The 23,166-nt window shown below is 38.9% G+C and overlaps 2 protein-coding genes across 2 annotated transcripts in view; both read right to left on the bottom strand.

Moving 5' to 3' along the window:
• Positions 1-8,486: 8,486 nt before the first annotated feature.
• Positions 8,487-9,619, bottom strand: LOC131855418 (solute carrier family 25 member 3-like). The gene has a single exon (XM_059206692.1). The coding sequence runs from the start codon at positions 9,488-9,490 to the stop codon at positions 8,546-8,548; it is 945 nt and encodes a 314-aa protein (XP_059062675.1). The 5' UTR covers positions 9,491-9,619; the 3' UTR covers positions 8,487-8,545.
• A 1,607-nt stretch (positions 9,620-11,226) lies between these two features.
• The window catches only part of LOC131855411 (fibrillin-1-like), a gene marked incomplete at its 5' end in the record, with an annotated part of 65,056 nt that continues 53,116 nt past the window's right edge, over positions 11,227-23,166 (bottom strand). Inside the window, 12 exons of the mRNA XM_059206684.1 lie at positions 11,227-13,149; positions 13,778-13,868; positions 14,387-14,653; positions 15,217-15,371; positions 16,021-16,227; positions 16,668-16,960; positions 17,720-18,049; positions 18,365-18,473; positions 18,960-19,133; positions 20,272-20,494; positions 21,402-21,641; positions 22,481-22,581. Coding sequence (XP_059062667.1) covers positions 12,785-13,149; positions 13,778-13,868; positions 14,387-14,653; positions 15,217-15,371; positions 16,021-16,227; positions 16,668-16,960; positions 17,720-18,049; positions 18,365-18,473; positions 18,960-19,133; positions 20,272-20,494; positions 21,402-21,641; positions 22,481-22,581 — 2,555 coding nt within the window. The remainder of the gene's footprint in view (positions 13,150-13,777; positions 13,869-14,386; positions 14,654-15,216; positions 15,372-16,020; positions 16,228-16,667; positions 16,961-17,719; positions 18,050-18,364; positions 18,474-18,959; positions 19,134-20,271; positions 20,495-21,401; positions 21,642-22,480; positions 22,582-23,166) is intronic.

The following is a 23,166-nucleotide window of genomic DNA, read 5'->3' as shown; positions in this document are numbered from 1 at the left end:
TTTACAGCTTCACCGGACGATAGGGGGCGAGTGCAGATGGCACTCCAAACCCGCGGAAGGACTTATGGAGCGGCTGAAGACCAACTATATTCTGACGGATAGTGCTTTAGTCTGAGGACGCTACTAGGGGTTCGAAACTCGGCTCAGGCTCTCGTAATTTCGATCCCCGTTTAAATTGTACGGGGATCATTCGGAGGGGATTATTTCAAGAGTGTCAATGTTTGTAGGTCGAATGCGATTATAATACGGTTGGCGTTCAAAAGTCACATTTTTGACACGTATATAACGTTGAAGGTAGGAATGCAAATGAGCTATACGATACACATACAAATCCAATTATTGTTGAGGGTAACGAAACAAATTTGTCTCATTTATAGGGACCCTTTTTATACGATTCCTGTCGACTGTCACATGTTTTTATAATGTTGATGTAAGTACTTTGTTTAATTATTCTTTTCAATAAGATTGACCTCTAATTTGTCAGGAATAGCAACGCATTAGAGTACCAAAAAGCATTTTTAGAGCCCCAGTCAATCATTACATAGTATCACAGATAAAAATTACAATAGTAGAAAACAATGTTTAAATCTTTAAAACTAAGCAACGGATGTTGAAGCAGTTTTTTTTAATAGAGTGATTCTAGATATAGCAATATATTCCATATTGCTCAAAATCACTTCGCAAGTAAATCATTTTTTCCCGTACATTTTAAAGGATAAAAAATGGTTATTGTGGGTTATCTTTAAGAGACAGACATAGACATATACCATCGCAGACTTTTTTGTTACATTATTTTGATTTACCTCGTGGGGTTCAGTCAGCGTTTGAAATGTAAGCGCAAAAAAAATATGTTTATTTACGGCATCACTGTCCTCTCTAAATTTATCAGTGTTTCTCTACAATATTATGCATGTATTATTCATATAATCCTTCCCCTTGAATTACTCTATCTATTAAAAAACCGATTCGTAATATTTCTTCAAATTCCGTTGCGTAGTTTTAAAGGTTTAAGCATACACAGGGACAGACAGCAACAGTGACTTTGTTTTATACTATGTAGTGATTATAGTGAAGTCTAGCAACACACAAGTTTCTTGCTTATTCTTCTTGTGATGAGACAACATTCCGAATAAGCGGTAGATTAAAAAAAATTTTTGACTATTCAAAAGTGCTTAAATTAAGTTTATTTGAATGAATGATTTTCTATTCTATTCTATTCTAGCTGACACGTGTAACTTCGTCTGCATCGACTATATCTTTTAAAAACTTTTTAAATTATATCCTACTCATTATTCTGATGTATAAGCTATATTACTGCAAAGTTTCATCAATATGAGTTCAGAAATTTTGCGTGAAATAGTCGTATTAGTCTAGCTGAATCTGAATCTGAATGAAAATCTTAAGATTTTTTTTTAATTATAGCCTATCAATTATTCTGATGTATAAGCTATATTACTTTAAAGTTTCATTAAAATCCATTCAGTCGATTTTGCGTGAAAGAGTAACAAACATCCATATTCACAAACTTTTGCAATGTTATTAAAATTAATAAAATTTTATTGTCGTCAATACATATTTAACAGTAAATGTTAAGTTTTCATTCCGTATACATCTGGCGTACTTTAACTGTACTTGGACATAAGTGACAATGGAAACTTACCCAGCTCGTAGACCGGCCAAGTTGCTATTCACGGGAAGTTAACGGTCTGGATACGACGTCAAAGTAACTGGCTATATAATACAGTTAACTGTTAACACTTGTTGTAAGTTTCTATTTTAAAGTTAAGCTGGATGAATATGCGTAAATATTAGATAGAAGAGTTTTTATGTAATTACTAGCAGTAAAAATGATTTAAATTACAGAGATGCATTGTAGAGCGCAATGACAGAAGTGTTATAAAACAAAATGTATATAAATAACATCATATTTTAAATATAATATAATAATAATAATCTCAGGACAATTCACACAGCGCCATCTAGTACCAAGTTAAGCCAGCTAAAGCTTGTGTTATGGGTACTAGATAACTGATACAAATACATAGATATTCTTTTTTCGTAAATACATAGAAAATACCCAGAGAGATACAAACAATCATACTCATGAATACAAATGTTTGTGCCGTGCGAGGAATCGAACCCGCGACCAGCGGACGTAAAGCGGTGTGCTAGACCGCTAGACCACCGAGGTCGTAAAATAACATCATATTTAAAATATGGATATAAAAACTGCCAGTGATTCTCATTGTAGGTCTAACACTAGCTGACCCCTCAAACGTTGTTTTGCCATATAAATTAAAATCGCTATTAAAAAATAGAGTTACATACATACATCAAAATAACATTTTTTACAATTTTTTTCTGTCTGTCTTTCTGTTTATTCCGGCTAATCTCTGAAATGGCTGGACCGATTTCAACGGGACTTCCATTGGCAGGTAGCTGATGTTATAAGGAGTAACTTAGGCTACTTTTATTTTAGTAAAATAAAGTAAAACTAATTAATTTTTTTGTTTAATTCCACGCGGACGAAGTCGCAGGTACAGCTAGTTAAATATATATTAAGACAATTCCAGCTAACTTTATGTGAACGTGGATAAATAAGTTTACAAACTCGCTACAGTCTCGGTGTCTTAATTCAGTTCCGCTGTCGTTGGCGACCGCTGCGGAACCGCTGCGGCACCGCTGCGGCCGCGACGCGTTTCATCGGCGATAAACTTGCGTTAAACTCTTGTTTACTTGTGTGGGGGACGTTTAAAACTATCTGTCTCCATTATTTTCAACCAACATTAAGTATTAGAACGTACTTGATTCAATCGTATTTCTTTGTAACATCTTGACCAAAATCAAATAGTTAAAGCATTTGTTTTTTAATCTTGTACTCATTTAAAATTCCAAATGAATATACTTGTCTATTTATATATATACTTTATTGCACTTTTAAATACAAGTTTTGTAATATATATATGTCACGAATTTTATTTGCAAAGGAGGACTTACCTCTAAAAGAGATCTCTTCCAGTCAACACAAAACAGCGTGACACAAAAAGTTGTGTGTCAGTCATAGGAGTGCAAATAATAGAAGTCTTACTTTTATTAAAGATAAGATAAAAAATATAATAAACAAAATATTAATTTTAATATATTTTTATTTTATTTACGTTTTACTCGTACTAATCAAATCAATTCTATATAGTAAGCTACAGCACTGGTTTCAACAAAACAAAGAGATAGAAATATATATATATTGTTGGATTACGAATCCTTAGAAAGTAATAAATAAAATAGAGAGTGGACTGTATTTATTGAAAAGAAAATAATTAATGGAAAAGGAAGCAGAAATACGATTTCGACCTGGAAGAACGTCTTCCACACTCCGAACACCCCGAAGTAAGCAATGTAACACCAAACTTACTCACCTTTGCTCAGGCACGTCCCGATGTGTAGTACTGTTTAGTGGCCACGCACTCTACAGTGTATATTTTCATAAAAACAATTATATTACAAATAAATCAATATTTTTCTTGTTTTTTATAGTTAAAAAATACGGAGCGTCCTTTTTATTCCAATTCTTATTTTTTTATAACACAGGGGACAAACGGTCTTACGGCTCACCTGATGGTAAATGATTACCGCCGCCCATGAGCACCCGCAACACCAGGGGAATTGCAAGTACGTTGTCGGCCTTTTAAAAAGGAATAAGCTCTTGAAGGTTACAATATAGTATCGTTTCGGAAATAACAGAGTTGGAAGGTGATTCCACAATGTGGTTGTACGTGGCAAAAAGTTTCTAGAAAACCACACAGTGTAGGACCGCCATTCATCCAGATGATCAGGATGGTATTATACTTTCTGGCGGGTGGTACGGTGGTGAAACTCAGCAGATGCAGCATTTTCAATTGTTTTTTATTCTATATTCTAAATTTAAGTGGCCACATGTTTTTGTTTGTGGCCAGTATTACCGAGCGCCCTTTGCTCCAGGATTGCTTCCTGGAGCAAAGTGCGCTCGGTAATTGATATCAGGGATGTTACGGAGCTTCGACTCCGTTTCCGTTAAGTCGGAACTTCCGATTATTATTACACCTTCGGTTCCGACTTCGGCTGCGACACTTTTAAATCGGAGGTTTTAATCGGAGGTCGAAGCATAACATAGCGGCGAGGGCGGCCTGTGTCGACTGTTATGAACAGGTTCATACATGTCGCGCGGGGAATCCCGCCGACCTCCGCTACGTGCACTCAATCGTCAAAGAGAAAAGAGAATACTAAAAGTCGTCGAAAAGAGAAAATTCATTGATTTGTACGCGACTCTGGATCTAATATGATACGAGCAATGAACTGATGTCAGTTGCACTGTACATCAGTTGCAACTGTGTGTGCGAACATTGTTAGATTGTGATATATATAAATATGCTAATTTTGTGATGGAAATAATATGCTAATTTTTTTTCATTGCTTGTGTTTTATTTTATAATTAAAAAAAAAATGATTAAAGAATGCTTTATAAAATTATAAAAATTCTTTCTCATGCCACCACTTCTGTCCCTGCCTCCGACTCCGATTCCGGCTCCGATTCCGACTCCGATTCCAATTCCGATAAATCAAATTTAAAAACTCCGACTCCGACTTCGGTTCCGTAAAACTACCTCCGTTACATCCCTAATTGATACAACCAATTTAGACTAAGGAGGTCCGGAATATGGAACATATATATATATATGTATGGTTAAATATATATATATATGGTAACAGCGACACTAAATAGCTGTTCCGCTCTAGTTGGTTGCGTGTACAAACGTTTATAATTACACAAACATCATCTCTGGTTTGCGGCGGGGATCGTGCCCACAGCCCTTCTACACGCCGAGCAACCCTTTTAACCACAAATCTAAACTTAACAAAAGCGATACCGCTTGGCCCCGGATAACCCCTAAACAACTATTTTAATTGACTGAAATTTAAACCAATAAATATTCTATAAGTAAATATACAATTAATATATAATGAGATTTTTCTTGACCTAGTTTACTTGGTCTAGTTGTTTAACATACCGTCTTACTTTTGAAAGTCGCAGGTTCACTTCGATGCCTCGCACGCTGCAACCATTTGTATTCACAAGTATAATTATGATTTCACTACCGCATCGCATCGTTCAACCGAAACACAACTTACAAATAATACAATTTTGTTTTCCCACTCATGTAATGACAATCATTTTTTTAGAAATTAACTAGCTGTCCGGGCAAACGTTGTTTTGCCTTAAAATAAAAAATAATAATTAGGGGTGGACTACCCCTAACATTTAGGGGGATGAAAAATAGATGTTGGCCGATTCTCAGACCTACTCAATACGCTCAGAAAATTTCATGAGAATCGGTCAAGCCGTTTCGGAGGAGTATGGGAACGAAAACTGTGACACGAGAATTGTATATATAAGATTACCTTAAAAAGTTAAAGATGGGAGAGAAGAGCCCAAACTGTTTCACTGTCCTATAAGATAGATAGACAGATAGATAATAGATTTATTGCCAACATTACACAAATAATACAATTTACAATAACACACACACAAATAAATAATCTTAGTTAGTTCTTAGTCTTAATTTTCGTTCCCATACTCCTCCGAAACGGCTTGACCGATTCTCATGAAATTTTGTGAGCGTATTGAGTAGGTCTGAGAATCGGCCATCTATTTTTCATCCCCCTAAATGTTAGGGGTAGTCCACCCCTAAATTTTTTTATTTTATTTTAAGGCAAAACGACGTTTGCCGGGACAGCTAGTAACATAGAAAATTGGCAATAAGTCAATACTAAGTCTCCTGGCATCCTTAAAAATATACGGAGAACACACATAACTGATAGTAATTAGATATAGACAGAGACAGCCCTTGGATAGCGGCGACAAATCTCGACATAAAATGTGATTTTTTTTTTGTGTAGATACACATGCATTGCATGCATGTCACGTGTCCAATAATATCCGTATGGATATTATTATTATTTATGTAGTAATTTGTTAAATTTTTATTTCATTATGTTGTGGTATTGTTATCTAGCACGTGTGATTAGGTACGCCTGCGTAGGTACAAACTGAAAACCAGCGCTGGACGCCCATCAGTCCAGCAATAGCTGAGTTTGTACCTATTGCCAATCATGTTAAATATGTATAAATGTGTAGCTGTATAACTGTGCTAATGTTGGCAATAAATGGATTTATTATTATTATTAATTAAATAGACCAACCAGTGGGGGAAAGGGGATTGTTAGTAATGTGGTCTAATTACCCCATTGATAGCAATGTACCATGTCAGGAAATTTCTAATGTTAAATCTAGAACAATAAAAAAAAATTCGCTTTTTTGGGTTACATTACTAAATATTGTTTCTTCATTTAGTCAAGATACTAATCCACACGTACGAAGTCGCGGGCACAGATAGATATTAGTTAGAAAAAAAAGCAAGTTGTTTAAGAGGTGAGATGATAAAAATTTACAATAAGATACCAAAGGATATATTGGAATTACCCTTAAATAAATTCAAAACATCTGTTAAATCATTACTGAGCAAAGCCTTACTCACTAAACGATTACTTGAATGACGAGCGTGCATGGCAATAGTTGTTCATGTGCGTGATTTTCATTTAATGTTAGACATAGACACCTATATAAATACCTATGCATTGTAAATAAACTGGCTTTAAAAAAAAAGTATTTCAATTGAGTTTCTTTGCAATTTCTTCTCAATTGGATCCTATACCGAACTGGACGGTAGGGAAAAAAAAAATTGTAATGAATGTGTGATGAATAAATGATTTTTGAATTTGAATTCGAATTTGATATAAATTATACTTTAGTAAATATTCCTGAATGTTATCATCAGCAGATAATATTACAATATCGTAAAGAAAAGAAACACGGCTCTTGTGAACAGCGTAACTCCAAGATTATGTTAAATGGGCGGGCCGGTGTTTGTGGCCGCGGTCCGTCCGCTCTAAAACATCCGCCGTCCACCGGCTCCATTTAGTGGAGGTCACTTTAACCGGATCGCCCGGCTAAATCCGGTAAGTGGGGCACGATGTTCAGATAAATCCCCATATTATTGTTATTGCCATCCCGGAGGATCCCAACCTCCTTTGTATACGATCGTCTCGTGCTATTATAATCTGTTTTTCTGTTCCTATTTCCTAGGGCTGCCATCTCTAAATTTGGAAATAATGATGAGCGTTAACCCCCCGGATTTTGGAGTCCAGAACCCGGACATGTCAACAGGTTTAAACATGTTGTTAAAAATGTCATAGATAAACTTTTTATTTATTTTCGGACCTTAAAAATTAAATGTAGTAATTTTTTATTATCATTTTAAATGTACATAACAAAACGGAATCCAGAATCTTTTTACATTTTGTTTTAATAATCAATTCGATTATTTATTCTTAAAATAAAACACAAATTATAAATACACTTTAATATTAAGACCTAAAAAAATTACATAACCTCAGACGCTCTGGATGTCGTCTGAACTAAGACAAATCCGCGGAAACCCGGACGGATGGCAACCCTACTATTTCCCAATACAGTGTAGATAACTTGTGAGGAATTGGTTCCCAGTAAAAGGGTTTTATTTCGTTTTTACGCTATTGTCAGTAAATGGTCGATGGTATTGGGTTTATGAAGGCGTTTCCACGATCATTTATATCTATTGTATATAATGTAACGATTCGACACGTTCCCGGAATGAAAGTGCATGCAGTAAAAAAATAAAACAAAGATCTCTTTGTTTTATTTACATCTGTATCTAGATGTACATCTGTACATCTATACAAGTAACTAAAATTGAAGTGTCTGTTTGTAGTTTCAAATTAACAGCTTTTCACTAAATCTGTATGATAGTATATATTGTACTACATCAAAATATTAATTTAAAAAAAATCCTAAATAAAATAAAAAGTAATTCAATTGAGAGTAGAGAAAAAAAACTCTGTTTATGCTAATCTCTGAAACATCTAGACCAATTTTGAAGGGACTTTCACTTAGATATCAAATAAATCTAAATTTGCAGATAGCTAATGTTATAAGGAGTAACAAGAATGAAATCTAAAATTAAAAAGGCTATTTTTAATTCTAGATTTTATTATTGTTATTTAAAAAAAAGTTAAAATTTCACGCGGACATAGTCGCGAGTAGCAGCTAGACCAGAGGTTCCCAAACTTTTTGTTGTCATAGACACCTTGCCATATTTTTCGGTTTTGGGTAGACCCCCCATTCTTACCTGGTATTGATTTTTTGTAAAGTTTAGTGTTAAAAACATAAAGTAAAAACAACAAGATGACCGCTGTCGTAGACCTTGCAGTTTGTCATAGACCCCTGGGGGTCGATATAGACCACTTCGGGAATCACTGACCTAGACCATTTATATAATGTAACACCTGGAAACGTTCTTCCAAGAATGAAAGAGCTTGAAGTAAATAAATACAATAAAGAAACGTATATTGCATAATAGAAAAAGACAGAACGATTGGACGATACGCTATTTTAATTTCAAATGTGTTAGTATTACTTCTTGGCAGCCAGTTTCTTCCTGAGCGACTCCGGCATGACAGCAGGCGGTGGGCGAGGCATCCTTGTGTAAACCTTGAAGGCGTCATACACAAACCACTGCAGTCCAGTCAGAGTACCAATCATTATTATACGCGCCACCAGGCCGCGCCAGATTCCAACCATGCCTACTTCATTTATAATCCCACCTATAGACGCACTCGGGTCTTTATTCAGCTTCGAAACGATCGTATCTGCAGGATGTGACACTATAGCGCAGAGAACTCCAGCGATGTACCCAGCTGTAAACGTCACCAGCAGTTGCTCAACCTTCGTGCACTGCTCCCTCGGCTTAGGCACTACATTCTCGTATAAATATTCTAGAGTTTTCTCGAAAGATGAGAATTTCATCATTGTATATGGTACCTGTCGACCCCAAAGCGGGGTAAGACCCTTGTAGAAGACTCCAATGCCCTCAGTAGCGTACATATGTGGCATGGCAATTCTCATCTGCGAAGTATAACCTGGCGTCGTTTGCATCCTAACCTTCGTCGCTTCAAAAGGCGATAGGAAAACATCAGCAATCAACTCCGCGGATGCTGAGGCAGCTAAATACAAGTAAGTACGGTATAAATAAGCTGATTCTTCGTCGACCATACTAGCGAATTTGTATTTGAAATATTCATACCCAGCGAACTTAACAGAGCCCTGAAGGGAGTACCCTATCAGGGTCGGCGCCCAGCCCTTGACCAAATTGGCGGCGCCACCTTCTCGCAACGAAATACCGAACCCTTTAAAGATCGATTTGTACTTCCCGGGGTCTACTTGCAGCCGGCACTTGACCAGGTCGAGAGGCGTGACGAACGCGTGTGTGAGGCCACAGGCGCAGGCTCCTCCCGCCGCACACAGCCAGAAGAATTTGTTGCTGTACATCTCGCAGGAGAATTCTTCTTTCTTAGACATTTTGTAATTTTGCGTTTCGTTCGCTATGGGTTATAAAAACTAATGCAGCGGTTTAAGACAGGTATCGGTAATTTAAATAGTGTCATGAGATTTGTAAAGTAAATTTTCATAGAGGACTTAAGACATCAGTCTGACGGAATAATTACTTTTTCAAATGACAGAAAACAGGTTAATGTATTTTATCAATATTTATGGGAATTTTGAACACGAATGAAAGTATTATATAATATTTGGCCTCATCACTTATACACATATGAAGAAGTTTAAACGTAGACTAGGCTGTACGGTCTAAGGATCTTTGCCTGCTCCAACATTAAAAAGGAGATGGACGAATATGGGAAAAAAATATATATGGGAATTTGAAACAGTAATTAACAAAGCTTTTTCCTATAAAAACATTCAATGTACAGTCAGCATCAAAAGTTTTTTTTTTCTCCTCCATCTTTGGCTTTGCCTTCGCATTTAGCTAATATCAAAGTTAGGGAAATATACGGAATAGAACGGAATTTTGTAGGATAAAGGATTGGTCAGGTTTATGATGTTTTCAATGTATATATATTATATATATATGGATATATTTACAATTTTAAATTATTATATAAAATAAATGTGGCTAATATTTTATATACATTGGTATCGCTATTATGTAACAAACAATTTATAGATGTAGGAAGTGGGACACGGATCAGGAGTTGGGAAATGAATTCAGAACGATCATATAGAGGGCAGGAGAAGAACACGTGATTAACATCTCCATACGCTCCACAAGCACATATAGGGTCAGAAACAATATTAAATTTGTATAGATTTGCTGGTGTACATACATGTCCCGCATCAAAAGTTACTCGGTTCAAGGATGTAATATTATGTTGTCTGTGGTTTAAGATATATAGTAAATATATCGTCGGTTAAATAGAAAAATGGCAGTATTCAAAATGTATATTCTTGTCTTGTCTTGTAGACAAGCATTTGAAATATTTAAATTTATTTAAAAAAAAAATCCCTTTATGTTTTATCTTTACACAGAAGTGTTATATATCATTTTAAAAGTATTTAGATAATGATTAATACGGCGTGGTTAATATAATTGACTTATATAAAAGTAGGCAATTCTAGCTTCTAATTTTCAAAAATTATATTTTTCTATTTAATCGACCATATATCAGACTTAGCAAATGGATTTACTGTATGGAACATTTTATTTTTAATTTAATAAATATATACTATATATAAAATTAGCATACACGGCCACGCGTTGCTGTGGCTAAGGTTCTTGAATAAAATAATATTGCGACTATAAATTGAGATGTAAGCTATCCTATCTTTCAAGTTGGATCAAATTACACACAATATGCAAATCAAATTTGCAGTCGGTTCAGTAGGAGTCCATCGCGGACAAACAACGTGACACGTAACTTTTATATATAAATCAACATCATCATCATCGATGTTCACTGCTGGACATAGGCCTCCCCCAAAGATCTCCATGACGATCGGTCCTGCGCTGCTCGCATCCAATGCCTTCCAGCGATCTAGACCAGATCGTCGGTCCACCTTGCTGGAGGCCTTCCAATATATAGACTTAAGTCATTAATTTTCAATTGGTAATTTTGATTCCGGCGCCGAATTGAAATGCAATGAAACTTCGAAATTTTATCTAAAGGAAATTGATACTGAGATTCTGGTCCGATACAATAAAAAACAATATAATAATTTTATTATTTTATTATTTCCACTTCCATCCACGATTACTGACATGTTAATCGATCCTATATATACTTAACTAAATCTAATGCCATTATATTAATTTCAATATTCGTATACACATATGTACAAACACTTATTATTATATCATAATCATTATATTTATATTAAACAGATTTTTTGCAGAGATTTCATAGTTTCCCCATTCAAAACTGCCATAATAATTTATTGTATTATAAATTCTAAACAATACATTAATTTTCACAGTAAATAAAAACTAGAATATTCTAAATTATAAAATTACGAAGAAAATTAAATAAATAGTCTCCTTACTTTAAATTCAATCTAATTGTACACTAGCGCGTGACATTTTAATCAAATGCAAAATAGTGTTGTAAAGACAATCAGAAATATAACTATCGATATTTATTACACGACAAGTTCGGTTTAGCTTCGTAGGAGTAAAAAAATAGGTTCGATACTTAAAAATACCGTTATTAGGACCTAATGATGGCTACATCGTTATATTAATAAACTAACTTAGTATTATGCATTCAATCACTTCACACGTTAATACTGCCGACGAGATCGTCTAAGACTCTAGCGGACTCGCGTGACGATCCGATGATAACCCGTAATATTTTGTAACAACGATATTTAAAAAATATGTATAAAAAGAAAACAGAAAATTATTAGAAAGAGAAATGTAAAAATGAAAATAATACCGAAGATAATGTTTGCCGCTGAAACAAAATATTTGGGCGCTATTAAGAGAACCAATCTAAGATTCAATGACACGTTTATTTTTCCGTATTTTTCTATATACGTAGAAGACTAGCGCTATGTGGCGATGTAATTTCTTCAAAAAAACAACACACATTCGTGACCATTTCTCATAAATATATACCATCTCGGTTCAACGTCGATAAGGTAATATTCACAACACAACAATGGCAGTATGACTATTACAACAGATATTTTATGGCAGTGATTTTAATGTTATAATGTCGTAATAAAATAACTAGGCACAATATTTATTTTCACGTTGTTTACGCTAATTCGAGTCTTAAATATTTATTACGATTTCTCCATATCGAAGTATTTGAAAATTGCATTTATTGTCAAGTATCGATATAAAAAAATGGTAATAGTACATACATCACTAGTCCTGAAGTTCGTGTGTTCAACCCTTTCGAACTCTAATATGATTTAAAATAATTTCTTTGATTTGAATTTTAATAGAAATCATCCAATTCGTTAATTTATTGAATTTCAGATCAATCACGAATAAAGAAGGAAGATTATTGAATAAATTAGGTTTTTTATAAGATATAGTATGACTATGTAACTGGCGTATGTACCTAATGATATATGGTAACTAGTACAGTGTCATGTCACTCTCACATAGTAAGCTCCTTCGCGGTAGTAATGAAGCCTGAGGTACGCAGACCACTTTGTACAAAATTTTGTTAATATTAATCGAATATCACCATTCAGATGATGCAAATTTAAACTCTATTTATATGCAATTATGATTGAACCTCGAAAATCAGGACATCACACAATCCAATCTCACTGTAAGAACTACGGTCAACGCTTCTTAGGAGCGATTCGTATCGAGACGTAGAGTCTCAATGGTGCAGGTATATTCAGGTCCACGTGTCTCCTGCGTCTCCTGCCCAAGCTGGGGACGGGCACGAACCTCGCTTCCAACTCCAGCTGCCTCATCATGACCGTGTGCGACTTGAGGTGTCTCCTCAACTTGAGGGCCCATGTTCCGTCGCGTTTTGACAGTATAAAGTCTTTGTTGTCGTCTCCGTATGAAATCCTATAGTGCGGACGAGGCCCGTCTTCGGCTGGGATGAGGCGCAGAAGTGGCGCTTTGCCCCATGTCTGCTTGGGTGTGGCGTGGACTACGACCAATTCTGCCTCGGGTTCGAGCAGTGAACGACGACCTGAGAAAAACATGGGATTTACAGGCACGAGTGTAAATAGTATTTATAGTAATAATATAAATGGATGGTTGGGTCGTTTGTCCACTTTTCACGTTTCCGGGTACGTGTAAAAGGATTTAAGTTGAAGGTATATTCTATCATATATATGTGTTGTTTTGTTTTATAATTATTTACTATTCTTGGTTGGTCTATATCGGACCGCAGTTATAGTTATGTGTTTCTGCCGGCCGGCCACCGTTTGTGTACATTACAATCAGTCAGTCAGACACAACGTCGTTTCATTTAAATTTAAGTACAAAATTTCCACTTCTCCCAAAGCAAACAGAAATCAGCTTTAACACAATCAACAATTCTTATGTGTTATATGAATTTCATTTGTACTATCTTTGTTTGTGTTATCTGCATACGAATAAAGATTTTTATCAATCTATCTAGATATTGTAGGCCATAGACAAAATTTATATCTGGTAGATATATATTTTATTAACACAGTAAGGATATTAATGCAGTTTTAGCAATAGATATAGAGTGATTAAAAACTAAGGTATGGTAAACTAACAAATATATGTTTAATACATGTACACCCATGTAAAGTCGGGGTTACTAGCTAGTATATACAAGTACTCACGACGGCTGCGCCTCCTACGTTTCCTGACGAGCGTGGTTCCGTTGGCGTACACGATGCCTTCTTCAGGAGCTCGCCGCCGGCGGCCGTTCATCTGAACACGTTTAAAAGTATTGTTTTTATACAATTGAAATAGCAAACTGTCGAGTATATTTCCACAGCCACGAGAGAGCGGTACGTTACAGATGATACATAATCTTATAATATTTTTTTTGTGTGATTATATTATATTATGTAACGTTATATTATACCAAGCATAAGAAATAAGTATACAAATTGTCTTAGAATAAACATGTCGATTTTCCACTTCAAGGTAAGTGCATTTTTTTATGGATCAATGATATGATGCATCGGCCTGCGCTAATGCTTTACGCTGGCGGGAGATCAGTGTAGGATAATAAGATGAGCATAAAAATTAGTTAGTTCATTACGATAAATCCACTAGGAATTTATCACGGTAGCAGTGGGCGCTGCGTACTTTGCAGCTGAAGCAGCCCTCGGTGGAGATGAGGTCGGAGTCGACGACCTTGACCTCGGTACGTCGCCGATGTCCCCGAGCGAGGCCCCGGGCCCGCCCTTACAACGCGAGCTAGAGAGGTGAGCGCAACGTACCTTGCAGCTGAAGCAGCCCTCGGTGGAGATGAGGTCGGAGTCGCCGACCTTGTACTGGTCGCGCACGGGGAACACGGGCACGTCGCCGATGTCCCCGAGGGGGCCGAGGGGGCCGAGCGGGCCGAGCCCCGAGGCGGGCGCGTCGAGCGCGCTGAGGCAGTGTCCGCTGCCGACGAGCGCGAACCCTGCCGGGCAGCCGCACCGGTACCCGCCCGCGCCCGCGCTGCACCCGAACGCGCACGCCGCCGCCGCGCACTCGCCCGCCATCTGCACACCACGACGCTCAATTAGCACATTCTCTCCACAGATGAGACGTATTCGAGTAGAAATAGAGATAATCTTTTCTCGCGACAGATGTAACGTACATACAAGTAGAAATATAAATAAACTTCATTGAAGTACTTTTCAACTATAATATTTTTTAAATTCTACTCATTCCGAAAGCACGTATTACACAATAGATTAATGTCATATATTATACTCGTTATGGTACTTTCTTAATACTGATCTGAATATTACAAATATTTAACTATTATAATAATGAATCTAGATTAGTGCCTAGTGAAACATCCTAAGTATTAGATTACAAGTTCTAATGTTTATACACAGAATGATTTACTAATAATGGTAATATAATAACCTCAATGTATTAACGCCGTAACTTCAAATTATTGCGAGTTCGACTCCTCGCAACCCAATCAGTAATTTGTCACGGAAAGCCATAGAGTAATCAGATTTTCATAAATATAATAGTCGCAATTGCGTCGAATGCTTTAGTGAAAACCCTAAGAGAAAGCAACCCTAAGGTGAAAACCCTAAGGTGGTCGCACCTGGAGACAGACGGCGTGGCTGGCGTCCCAGCCGTAGCCGGCGGGGCAGCCGCAGCGGTAGGCGCCGCCCACCGGGAAGCACGGGGACGCGCCGCACGGGGACTCCGCGCACCCGTCGCGGGGCACGCACGCGCCGCCCGGCCCGCGGCTCGTGCCTGCACACACACACACACACACAACATGTAACAATGCAACCAATCACACACACTACGCCAATTCGCAAGTGGCCCGAGTTTTAAAACCACCATCATCTGAAATGTGATCAGTCAAATCGGAAATCATTCATATGTAATATGCGATCCATAGGTCTCTAGTTCTTATCCGGCTCAAAGGACCAAAAAGATGTCCAGGAGTGGAGAGTAGTGATTAGTATAGATATACATCAACTCTCATTACGTCAACTTTAAACTGACTTTGGTTTTAAGACGTCCATCATTTTAAATATAATCAATCAAATCAGAAATCATTCATATGTAGTACGTGATCCATAAGTTGCTGTTTCATATATATAGTTTCAAAGCGTTTGTGGCCCGCTTTCCCACCAACATGCTGACCACCTTCATAAAGGAGGACTACTGGCCGACGGGTGTGGTGTATTGGCACTACCGTGACAGATTGCCGCATCAGTGCCGTGACCACACAGACAATTTACATTTATAATAAATTTAATATCGTTCATATATATGTTAGTCTCTAAAGTATTTAGAATATAGGTCATAATTAATCTGAATTAAATATAAAAATATCCGGCCCGATGGACCAAAAAGATATCCAAGAGTGAAGGCTAGTAGTGAGATATCGTACCGGCGGGGCAGTCGCAGCGGTACTTCCCGGCGTAGTTCCTGCAGGGCGACTGGCAGCGTCCCTCCTCGCACTCGTCGCGGTCGAGGCAGCGCGTGCCGGCCAGGTCGAGGCGGAACCCGCGCGGACACACGCACCGGTACGAGCCCAGCAGGTTCACGCACTTGCCTGGTGCCGGGCAGATGCCCTCCTCCTGGCACTCGTCCACGTCTGAAATTTAATTCAATTTATGTTTATTTGTAACTGGGTATGCTGTGTAATTTATAGTCTATGTGTTAATCTGATGTAACTAAATAAGAAGCTATTTTTTTTTAAATACATATATACATAGAAATCACCTAGATCATATAAACAATTATACTCATGAATACAAATGTTTGTACCGTGCGAGGAGTTGAATCCACGACCATCGGAAGTAAGCCGGTAATCCAAAACACAATACTAAGTAGAAGAACCTAATTTCGTCCGTATATCTGATACGAGTACAATACTGTTTAAATAGGTTTTTAGGTAAAAGTCCTCAAAAATATATTACTACAATTGGTTACTCATTAGTTTGATACTATTTAAATAGTTTTACAGTGTCCTAATTTTGTATTTATTACGTCCTGGTTAACTAGTCACAAACGCAAAACAACGCATATACGTACCGACGCAGGCGTCGCCGCGCTTCTCGTATCCTTCGGTGCACTCGCACTCGTAGGAGCCGCGCGTGTTGGTGCAGAGCTGCTGGCAGGTGTGGTCGCCGCGCTCGCACTCGTCCAGGTCGCGGCAGTCGGCGCCGTCCTCGTCGAGCTCGTAGCCGGCGCGGCACTCGCAGCGGTAGGAGCCGTCGGTGTTGGAGCACGCGTGCGAGCACACGCTCGGCCGCGCCGCGCACTCGTCCACGTCCACGCACTCCGCGCCCGCCGCGCGGTACCCGGGCCCGCACGCGCACCGGAAGCTGACAACACCACCACCAATAAACCAACTGCATGCTGCTACATATTGTTATTGTCTATGTCAGTCATTCATTAAAGTACGCAAAGCGAGACAGACTTTTCTTTGGTTCCTCAATATAATGGTGTCAGAAGTGGGACTTTACATGACACTTTTTATGATAACGGCTAATTAATAGCCACGTTTACAAGACATATACTATTACTCCGATAGTTCCCGGTCCAATTCAAACAGGGATCGAAATTACGACGGCCTGAGCCGTGATTAGAAACCCTAAAGGGCTAAAGTCGTATCCTTCAGGCGGATCTGGCGGCCAAATCAACATTTAGAATATCTTCATCGCGAAGAAAAAACTTTTTTGCTGTTAAAGACTATATTGACCAACGTAATTGCGTATATGTCGATAAAATTTCGACTGCTTTAATATTTATTTTTTTACGAGCGGGCGTAGTTATAAAAGTTAATAAATTATCAATAAATCTATAATTATGTATTTGCTCTAGATAGAAATATCCGTCCATTTTGTAATTTATAAAAATTCTATAATTATGTCTTTGCTCCACATCAAATGTTCAAATTTTTGAGATAATTGATTATTATAAAAACACGTTACATTAAACAAAATTTTAGGACGTTCCAATGGAAAATATGGATTGTTAGTTTATCGTGTCTATCTGTGATATTATGTGGATACAAATTGTTACACATGAAACTAATAATAACCCCTCTCTTTCATTGGGAGTAAAACCTAAACTTAACATACCTGCCGATTGTGTTCACGCATCTACCAGGAGAACATAGATCTGGCATGGCAGCACATTCGTCGATATCATTGAAAATGCCACCGGGCCCTCTTATTTCACCGTCGCCACCCTGGCCCATTCCACCACCTCCGCCGAATATGCCTCCTCCTGAACCGCCTCCTCCTGAACCTCCTCCTCCTGAACCTCCTCCGCCAAAACTACCACCACCACCGTGGTTTTGACCAAGGTTCTCGTCAGTACACAGCTCCTTTCGTTTGGTGGAGCCGGGGGAAGGACATATTTCGCATTCTGGACCCCACGCTACGCCAACTGTGCAGCAACATTGTGCCCTGTAAAATATAGATGGATAGAATATACTTCATTTGCATTATTGGTGACCAAATTCCCGTGATCGATTTCCGACAAATTACACCCATACCCATGTTGCACGTGTCGCAATATGGGTGTAGACGTATAACGGAAAATGATCACCAATAGAGAAGGATCTAACGTTTCCAGTAGCGATGGTCAGGATTTCCGCACTGAATGTTTATAGTCTTACACATGCTAGCGGAATCAAACAAAATCATTTAAATCTATTAAGTAATTACTATTCAATAAATTCATAGACTAATTCTGAACTGTAAAAAGCAAGCTGTACTAACTTAGTGACATGCGTGGGTAGTGCTGGAGTAGACGCCATGTGCCTCGGCCACGGCTCCGGCATACAGCGGCCGCCCACAAGCGAACGGTGGCACGTAGCCGTCCGACGATCTGGTAACAGAACAATTTTTTTACATAATCATCATTAGTCCATTGCAGTCCACTGCTGGACATAGACCTTCTCCAAGCCACGTCACTGGGTATGATTTTCAGTCCTTCTCAGAGTTATTATCTCTATGTATGTCATCGCTTCACCTAATTGAGGGCCCTTCTACACTACGCTTGCCAATTCGCAGTCTCCACTCTACAACACATCTGGTCCAGCGAGCATCGGTTCTTAGATAGATATGACCAGTAAACTGCGACTTTAAGTTGCAAATTCATAGAGCTATGTCGAATTACGAAATAAAATTCATTTAAGTCATCTAGTACCCAAGCTCTACCTAGCTTGGTACTAGATGGCCGAAGAGGATGGTGTGTCGGTGCTAGCGTGGTAGATTGCCGTCATTAATGCCGTAATTACAGAGACAATTGTATTATTATCTCGCATGTTAGTCTATAAGGTATTTATAGTAAGGGCCATTATGTATTAAGTACCGATGCAGGCCATGCCGTCGTCGCTGGTCTGGTAGCCGTCGTCGCAGTCGCACTCGAAGCCGCCGTCGGTGTTGATGCAGACGCCGGGCGAGCACGCGTGCGCGTCGGTGGCGCACTCGTCCACGTCCTCGCACGCGTCTGCCGCGTCGTGCGGCGCAGAAGTGCGCTTGTACCCTGTGGATACATACATACATCTCATTCAACTATACGGCGCAGAAGTGCGCTTGTACCCTGTGGATACATACATACATCTCATTCAACTATACGGCGCAGAAGTGCGCTTGTACCCTGTGGATACATACATACATCTCATTCAACTATACGGCGCAGAAGTGCGCTTGTACCCTGTCTATCTTATCGTAGTAATCTAATGCTGTTGGCGGCAGCTGGCCTACAGTTTTACCGAACGATAGGGGAGGAGTGCAAATAACACTCCGAACCCGCGAAAGGACTTATGGAGCGGTAAAGGCCAAGTCCTGTGTAATGGACACGACTTTTATTGAGGTCCAAAGCTGGCCTACAGTTTTACCGAACGATAGGGGAGGAGTGCAAATAACACTCCGATCCCGCGAAAGGACTTATGGAGCGGTAAAGGCCAAGTCCTGTGTAATTAATGGACACGACTTTTATTGAGGTCCAAAGCTGGCCTACAGTTTTACCGAACGATAGGGGAGGAGTGCAAATAACACTCCGAACCCGCGAAAGGACTTATGGAGCGGTAAAGGCCAAGTCCTGTGTAATGGACACGACTTTTATTGAGGTCCAAAGCTGGCCTACAGTTTTACCGAACGATAGGGGAGGAGTGCAAATAACACTCCGATCCCGCGAAAGGACTTATGGAGCGGTAAAGGCCAAGTCCTGTAATTTTTATTGAGGTCCAAAGCTGGCCTACAGTTTTACCGAACGATAGGGGAGGAGTGCAAATAACACTCCGATCCCGCGAAAGGACTTATGGAGCGGTAAAGGCCAAGTCCTGTGTAATTAATGGACACGACTTTTATTGAGGTCACCGCAAGAGGTTCGGCTCCAAGCGTCGTAATTTCGATCCCCTTTAAGATTTGGTCGGGGGTCGATCGGAAGGAGCATATTTTATTTAAAAGAAAGGAATTAGAGAAACGGTAGTAGAAACATTTCTTGCTCGGATTTTAATATACATAGTGAAGTCTGCGAATGTCTAGTGCGTTCACTGCAATGTTGAAGACAGTCGACGATCACTGTAACTATCCCATGTTGCATAACTGTGGTCATAGATGCATATATCATTATGACAATATATGTGTGCTAATGTATGCGAGAAAGAGAAGCGACCGACCTTCCGGACACTTGCAGATGTAGGAGCCGACGATGTTCTGGCAGTCGTGCGGACACGGCGAGTTTTCGCCGGCGCACTCGTCGAGGTCGCGGCAGTAGTGGCCGTCGTCGGCGAGCGCGAACCCGAACGGGCACGTGCAGCGGTACGACCCCGCCGTGTTGTGGCACCGCGACGAGCACGCGTCGCCCGGCCCGCCCGCGCACTCGTCCACGTCCACGCACGTCTGCCGACACATGTACGGTTCTTACACACTCTGCATATGTATTTGAGTATCTCAGGCATACCTAACCCTTATAAAGTCTGCATAGATATCAGCAGCCAAGTAGTTCACTTCGTAAGCTGTCTGCTGTTTAGCCATACTACATCAAAAGTAATGTATATATATCTAATATACAGTATACCATCATCTATTCTTATTACATACTAGATGTGCGCGCGATTTCACCCGCGTGAAATTTATAGCCTGCATGTTATACTCATTTAGAAGCTATATTATTTATTTATTAAAACTTTAATGCACATAATTGAAAGTATATATGGCGGACTTAACACTATGCGGCATTATCTACCAGTCAACCATGGGTGGCGCAGAGAATAATTGTTGGCGGTGCAAATATAAAATATATATATATATATATAACTACATATATACATACATAAACCATACATAAATACATATTTAATAATCTGACAATGAAATATCATGTACTGCCAACAATAATTTTAAAAAAATTAATGTTTCCGTAATTTACGTTTGAAAGAAAATCTACTCGATATTACTGTAAAGTTTCATGAAAATCCATTCAGTAGTTCTTACATGAAAGAGTAACAAACATCCATCCACACTCAAAATCCTTATCGTTTATAATATTAATAAGATAGTAGAGTATACGCCACTGAGAGCGCGAACTGTAAATTAACCGACAGATATAGTATGGGTACGTACATGGTCGGTTATAAGGGCAGAGGAAGGCCGAAAAAAAGATGGATGGACTGTGTGAAAGATGATATGGTAAGAAACGAAGTAAATAACGCGATGACTGCGAACAGGGATGAATGGAAGCGAGAAACATATTACGCCGACCCCAAATAAATGGGATAAGGAAGAAGCAGATGATGATGGTACGTACATGGTCGGGCCCCTCGGTGAACCCAGGGCTGCAGGTGCAGTCGTAGCCGCCGTCGGTGTTGGTGCAGGTCCCGTTGCCGCAGACGCGTGGGTCGGCGGCACACTCGTCCGCGTCGACGCAGGCGAGCCCGGTGTCGTCGAGCGTGTACCCGTCCGCGCACTCGCACCGGAACGACCCGTCCGTGTTCACACACCGCCCCTGCGAGCACACCTCCGGCCGCACCGTGCACTCGTCCAGGTCCTGTCGATACATTACGGGTTAAACAATCGTGGCTAGTGGCCCACCTCAGCAGTATACCCGGGTAATGAGCATATGCTCGAGGCCCATACCCGGCGGCACATTTTAAGGCCCCCGGAAGAACCCCCTGCTGCTGGCTAGTGTACAGTTGTGGCCGGCGCAAATATAATAAGCAAATTGGTTGGTCTATACCGGACAGTAGCTATAGTTGTGTGTTCTGCCGGCCGGCCACCATTAAGTATCTTTCAATCAGCCATCAAAACACAACCATAGAGACACAACGTCGTTTGAAAAACTCCAAAAAAAAACAAAATTCCACTTCTCCCAAAGAAAACTGAAAGCATATTTTCTTTTTTCGTTGTCTATATGCGATCAGCCAATTAGCTTTTAGCAGATTTGATTGCTTTCGTAATTTTCAGTTCGTACAGTGTTGCAGTTCTTCTTATTATATATATATTCTGGTTTTATGCGTTTTCCAGTACAGTTATATATTATTGTATAAAAAATATATAAAGAGAAAACTTTACTTAACTTAACTTAACTTTACAGTCGATATACTCAAAACCACAAACATAAATATTACATACTCAAAACATACTTAATTAATCGAATTCAAACAGTATTTCACCTACATTACCGCGAGTACCATATTTAGAGACATGCCTACATTAGTATATATACTACCTTTTCTTAGACGTTAGATAAAGAAAGAACGAGAAACAAGAACAAAAAAATAAAAATTACACTACATAAATAAAATACAAATGACAATCGCTATTCAGGTATGCGTTTGACTAATGAACATGTTCATGATTAAGTAGATGAGATACTTGAACCATTACCTGTGTTTTATTCGGTCGACCCATTCCTCCCGGGCAAATTTGCAAGAACTCCGTGGAATCTGGAGGCGGACAACGCTCGCAGTGTCTGCCCCACGCGGCGCCTACACACATAATACGATGAGTGTGAATCAACATAGTTAATTTTAAGCTTTCGTGTTTTAATATACATTATTCAAATTATTAACCGGGTCTTAACACGAATAATTTTATGGCAAATAAAGGTAGTTACCTCTCTCGAGAGAGGTAAATACCTTTATTTGCCATAAAATTATTCGTGTTAAGACCCGGTTAATAATTTAATGAGAATCCACATATTAAATATATTTTTATTACCAGAAATTTAGTCAAATTTATATTGTCACGTCACGTTTTATTTATTTATTATTGAATTCCCGATATTTCGGCAGTGATTCAACGGCAATGATCACGCGTAAACTGAAGAGCAGCAGGTAGATGTAGTAAATGAAATATTTTATGGGCATATTCTATTTCGTACACATCACTCACTGGGGTCAAAGTATGTGATTTTGGATCTACCTTGTAAAATATTATATAAGTTAAAGAATCATGAGGTTTTAAGGGGATGTATTTACACATCCCTTCAAGGCTTAGGTACATGACTTCCTTTGACAACATAAAAGTGTATATTTTTTCGGACTACTTTAATGCTTGTTGGCCGCAGCTGG

This window comes from Achroia grisella, unplaced genomic scaffold, assembly GCF_030625045.1.
Source record: "Achroia grisella isolate CSIRO2021 unplaced genomic scaffold, CSIRO_AGI_Agris_v1 utg1387, whole genome shotgun sequence".
NCBI lineage: Eukaryota > Metazoa > Arthropoda > Insecta > Lepidoptera > Pyralidae > Achroia > Achroia grisella.
Note: the sequence above shows the minus strand (reverse complement) of the source record. Positions and strands in the feature narration are given on the sequence as shown.

Coding starts and splice junctions, on each gene's coding strand:
- LOC131855418 (XM_059206692.1), bottom strand. CDS start 9,490: ATGTCTAAGAAAGAAGAATTCTCCTGCGAGATGTACAGCAACAAATTC.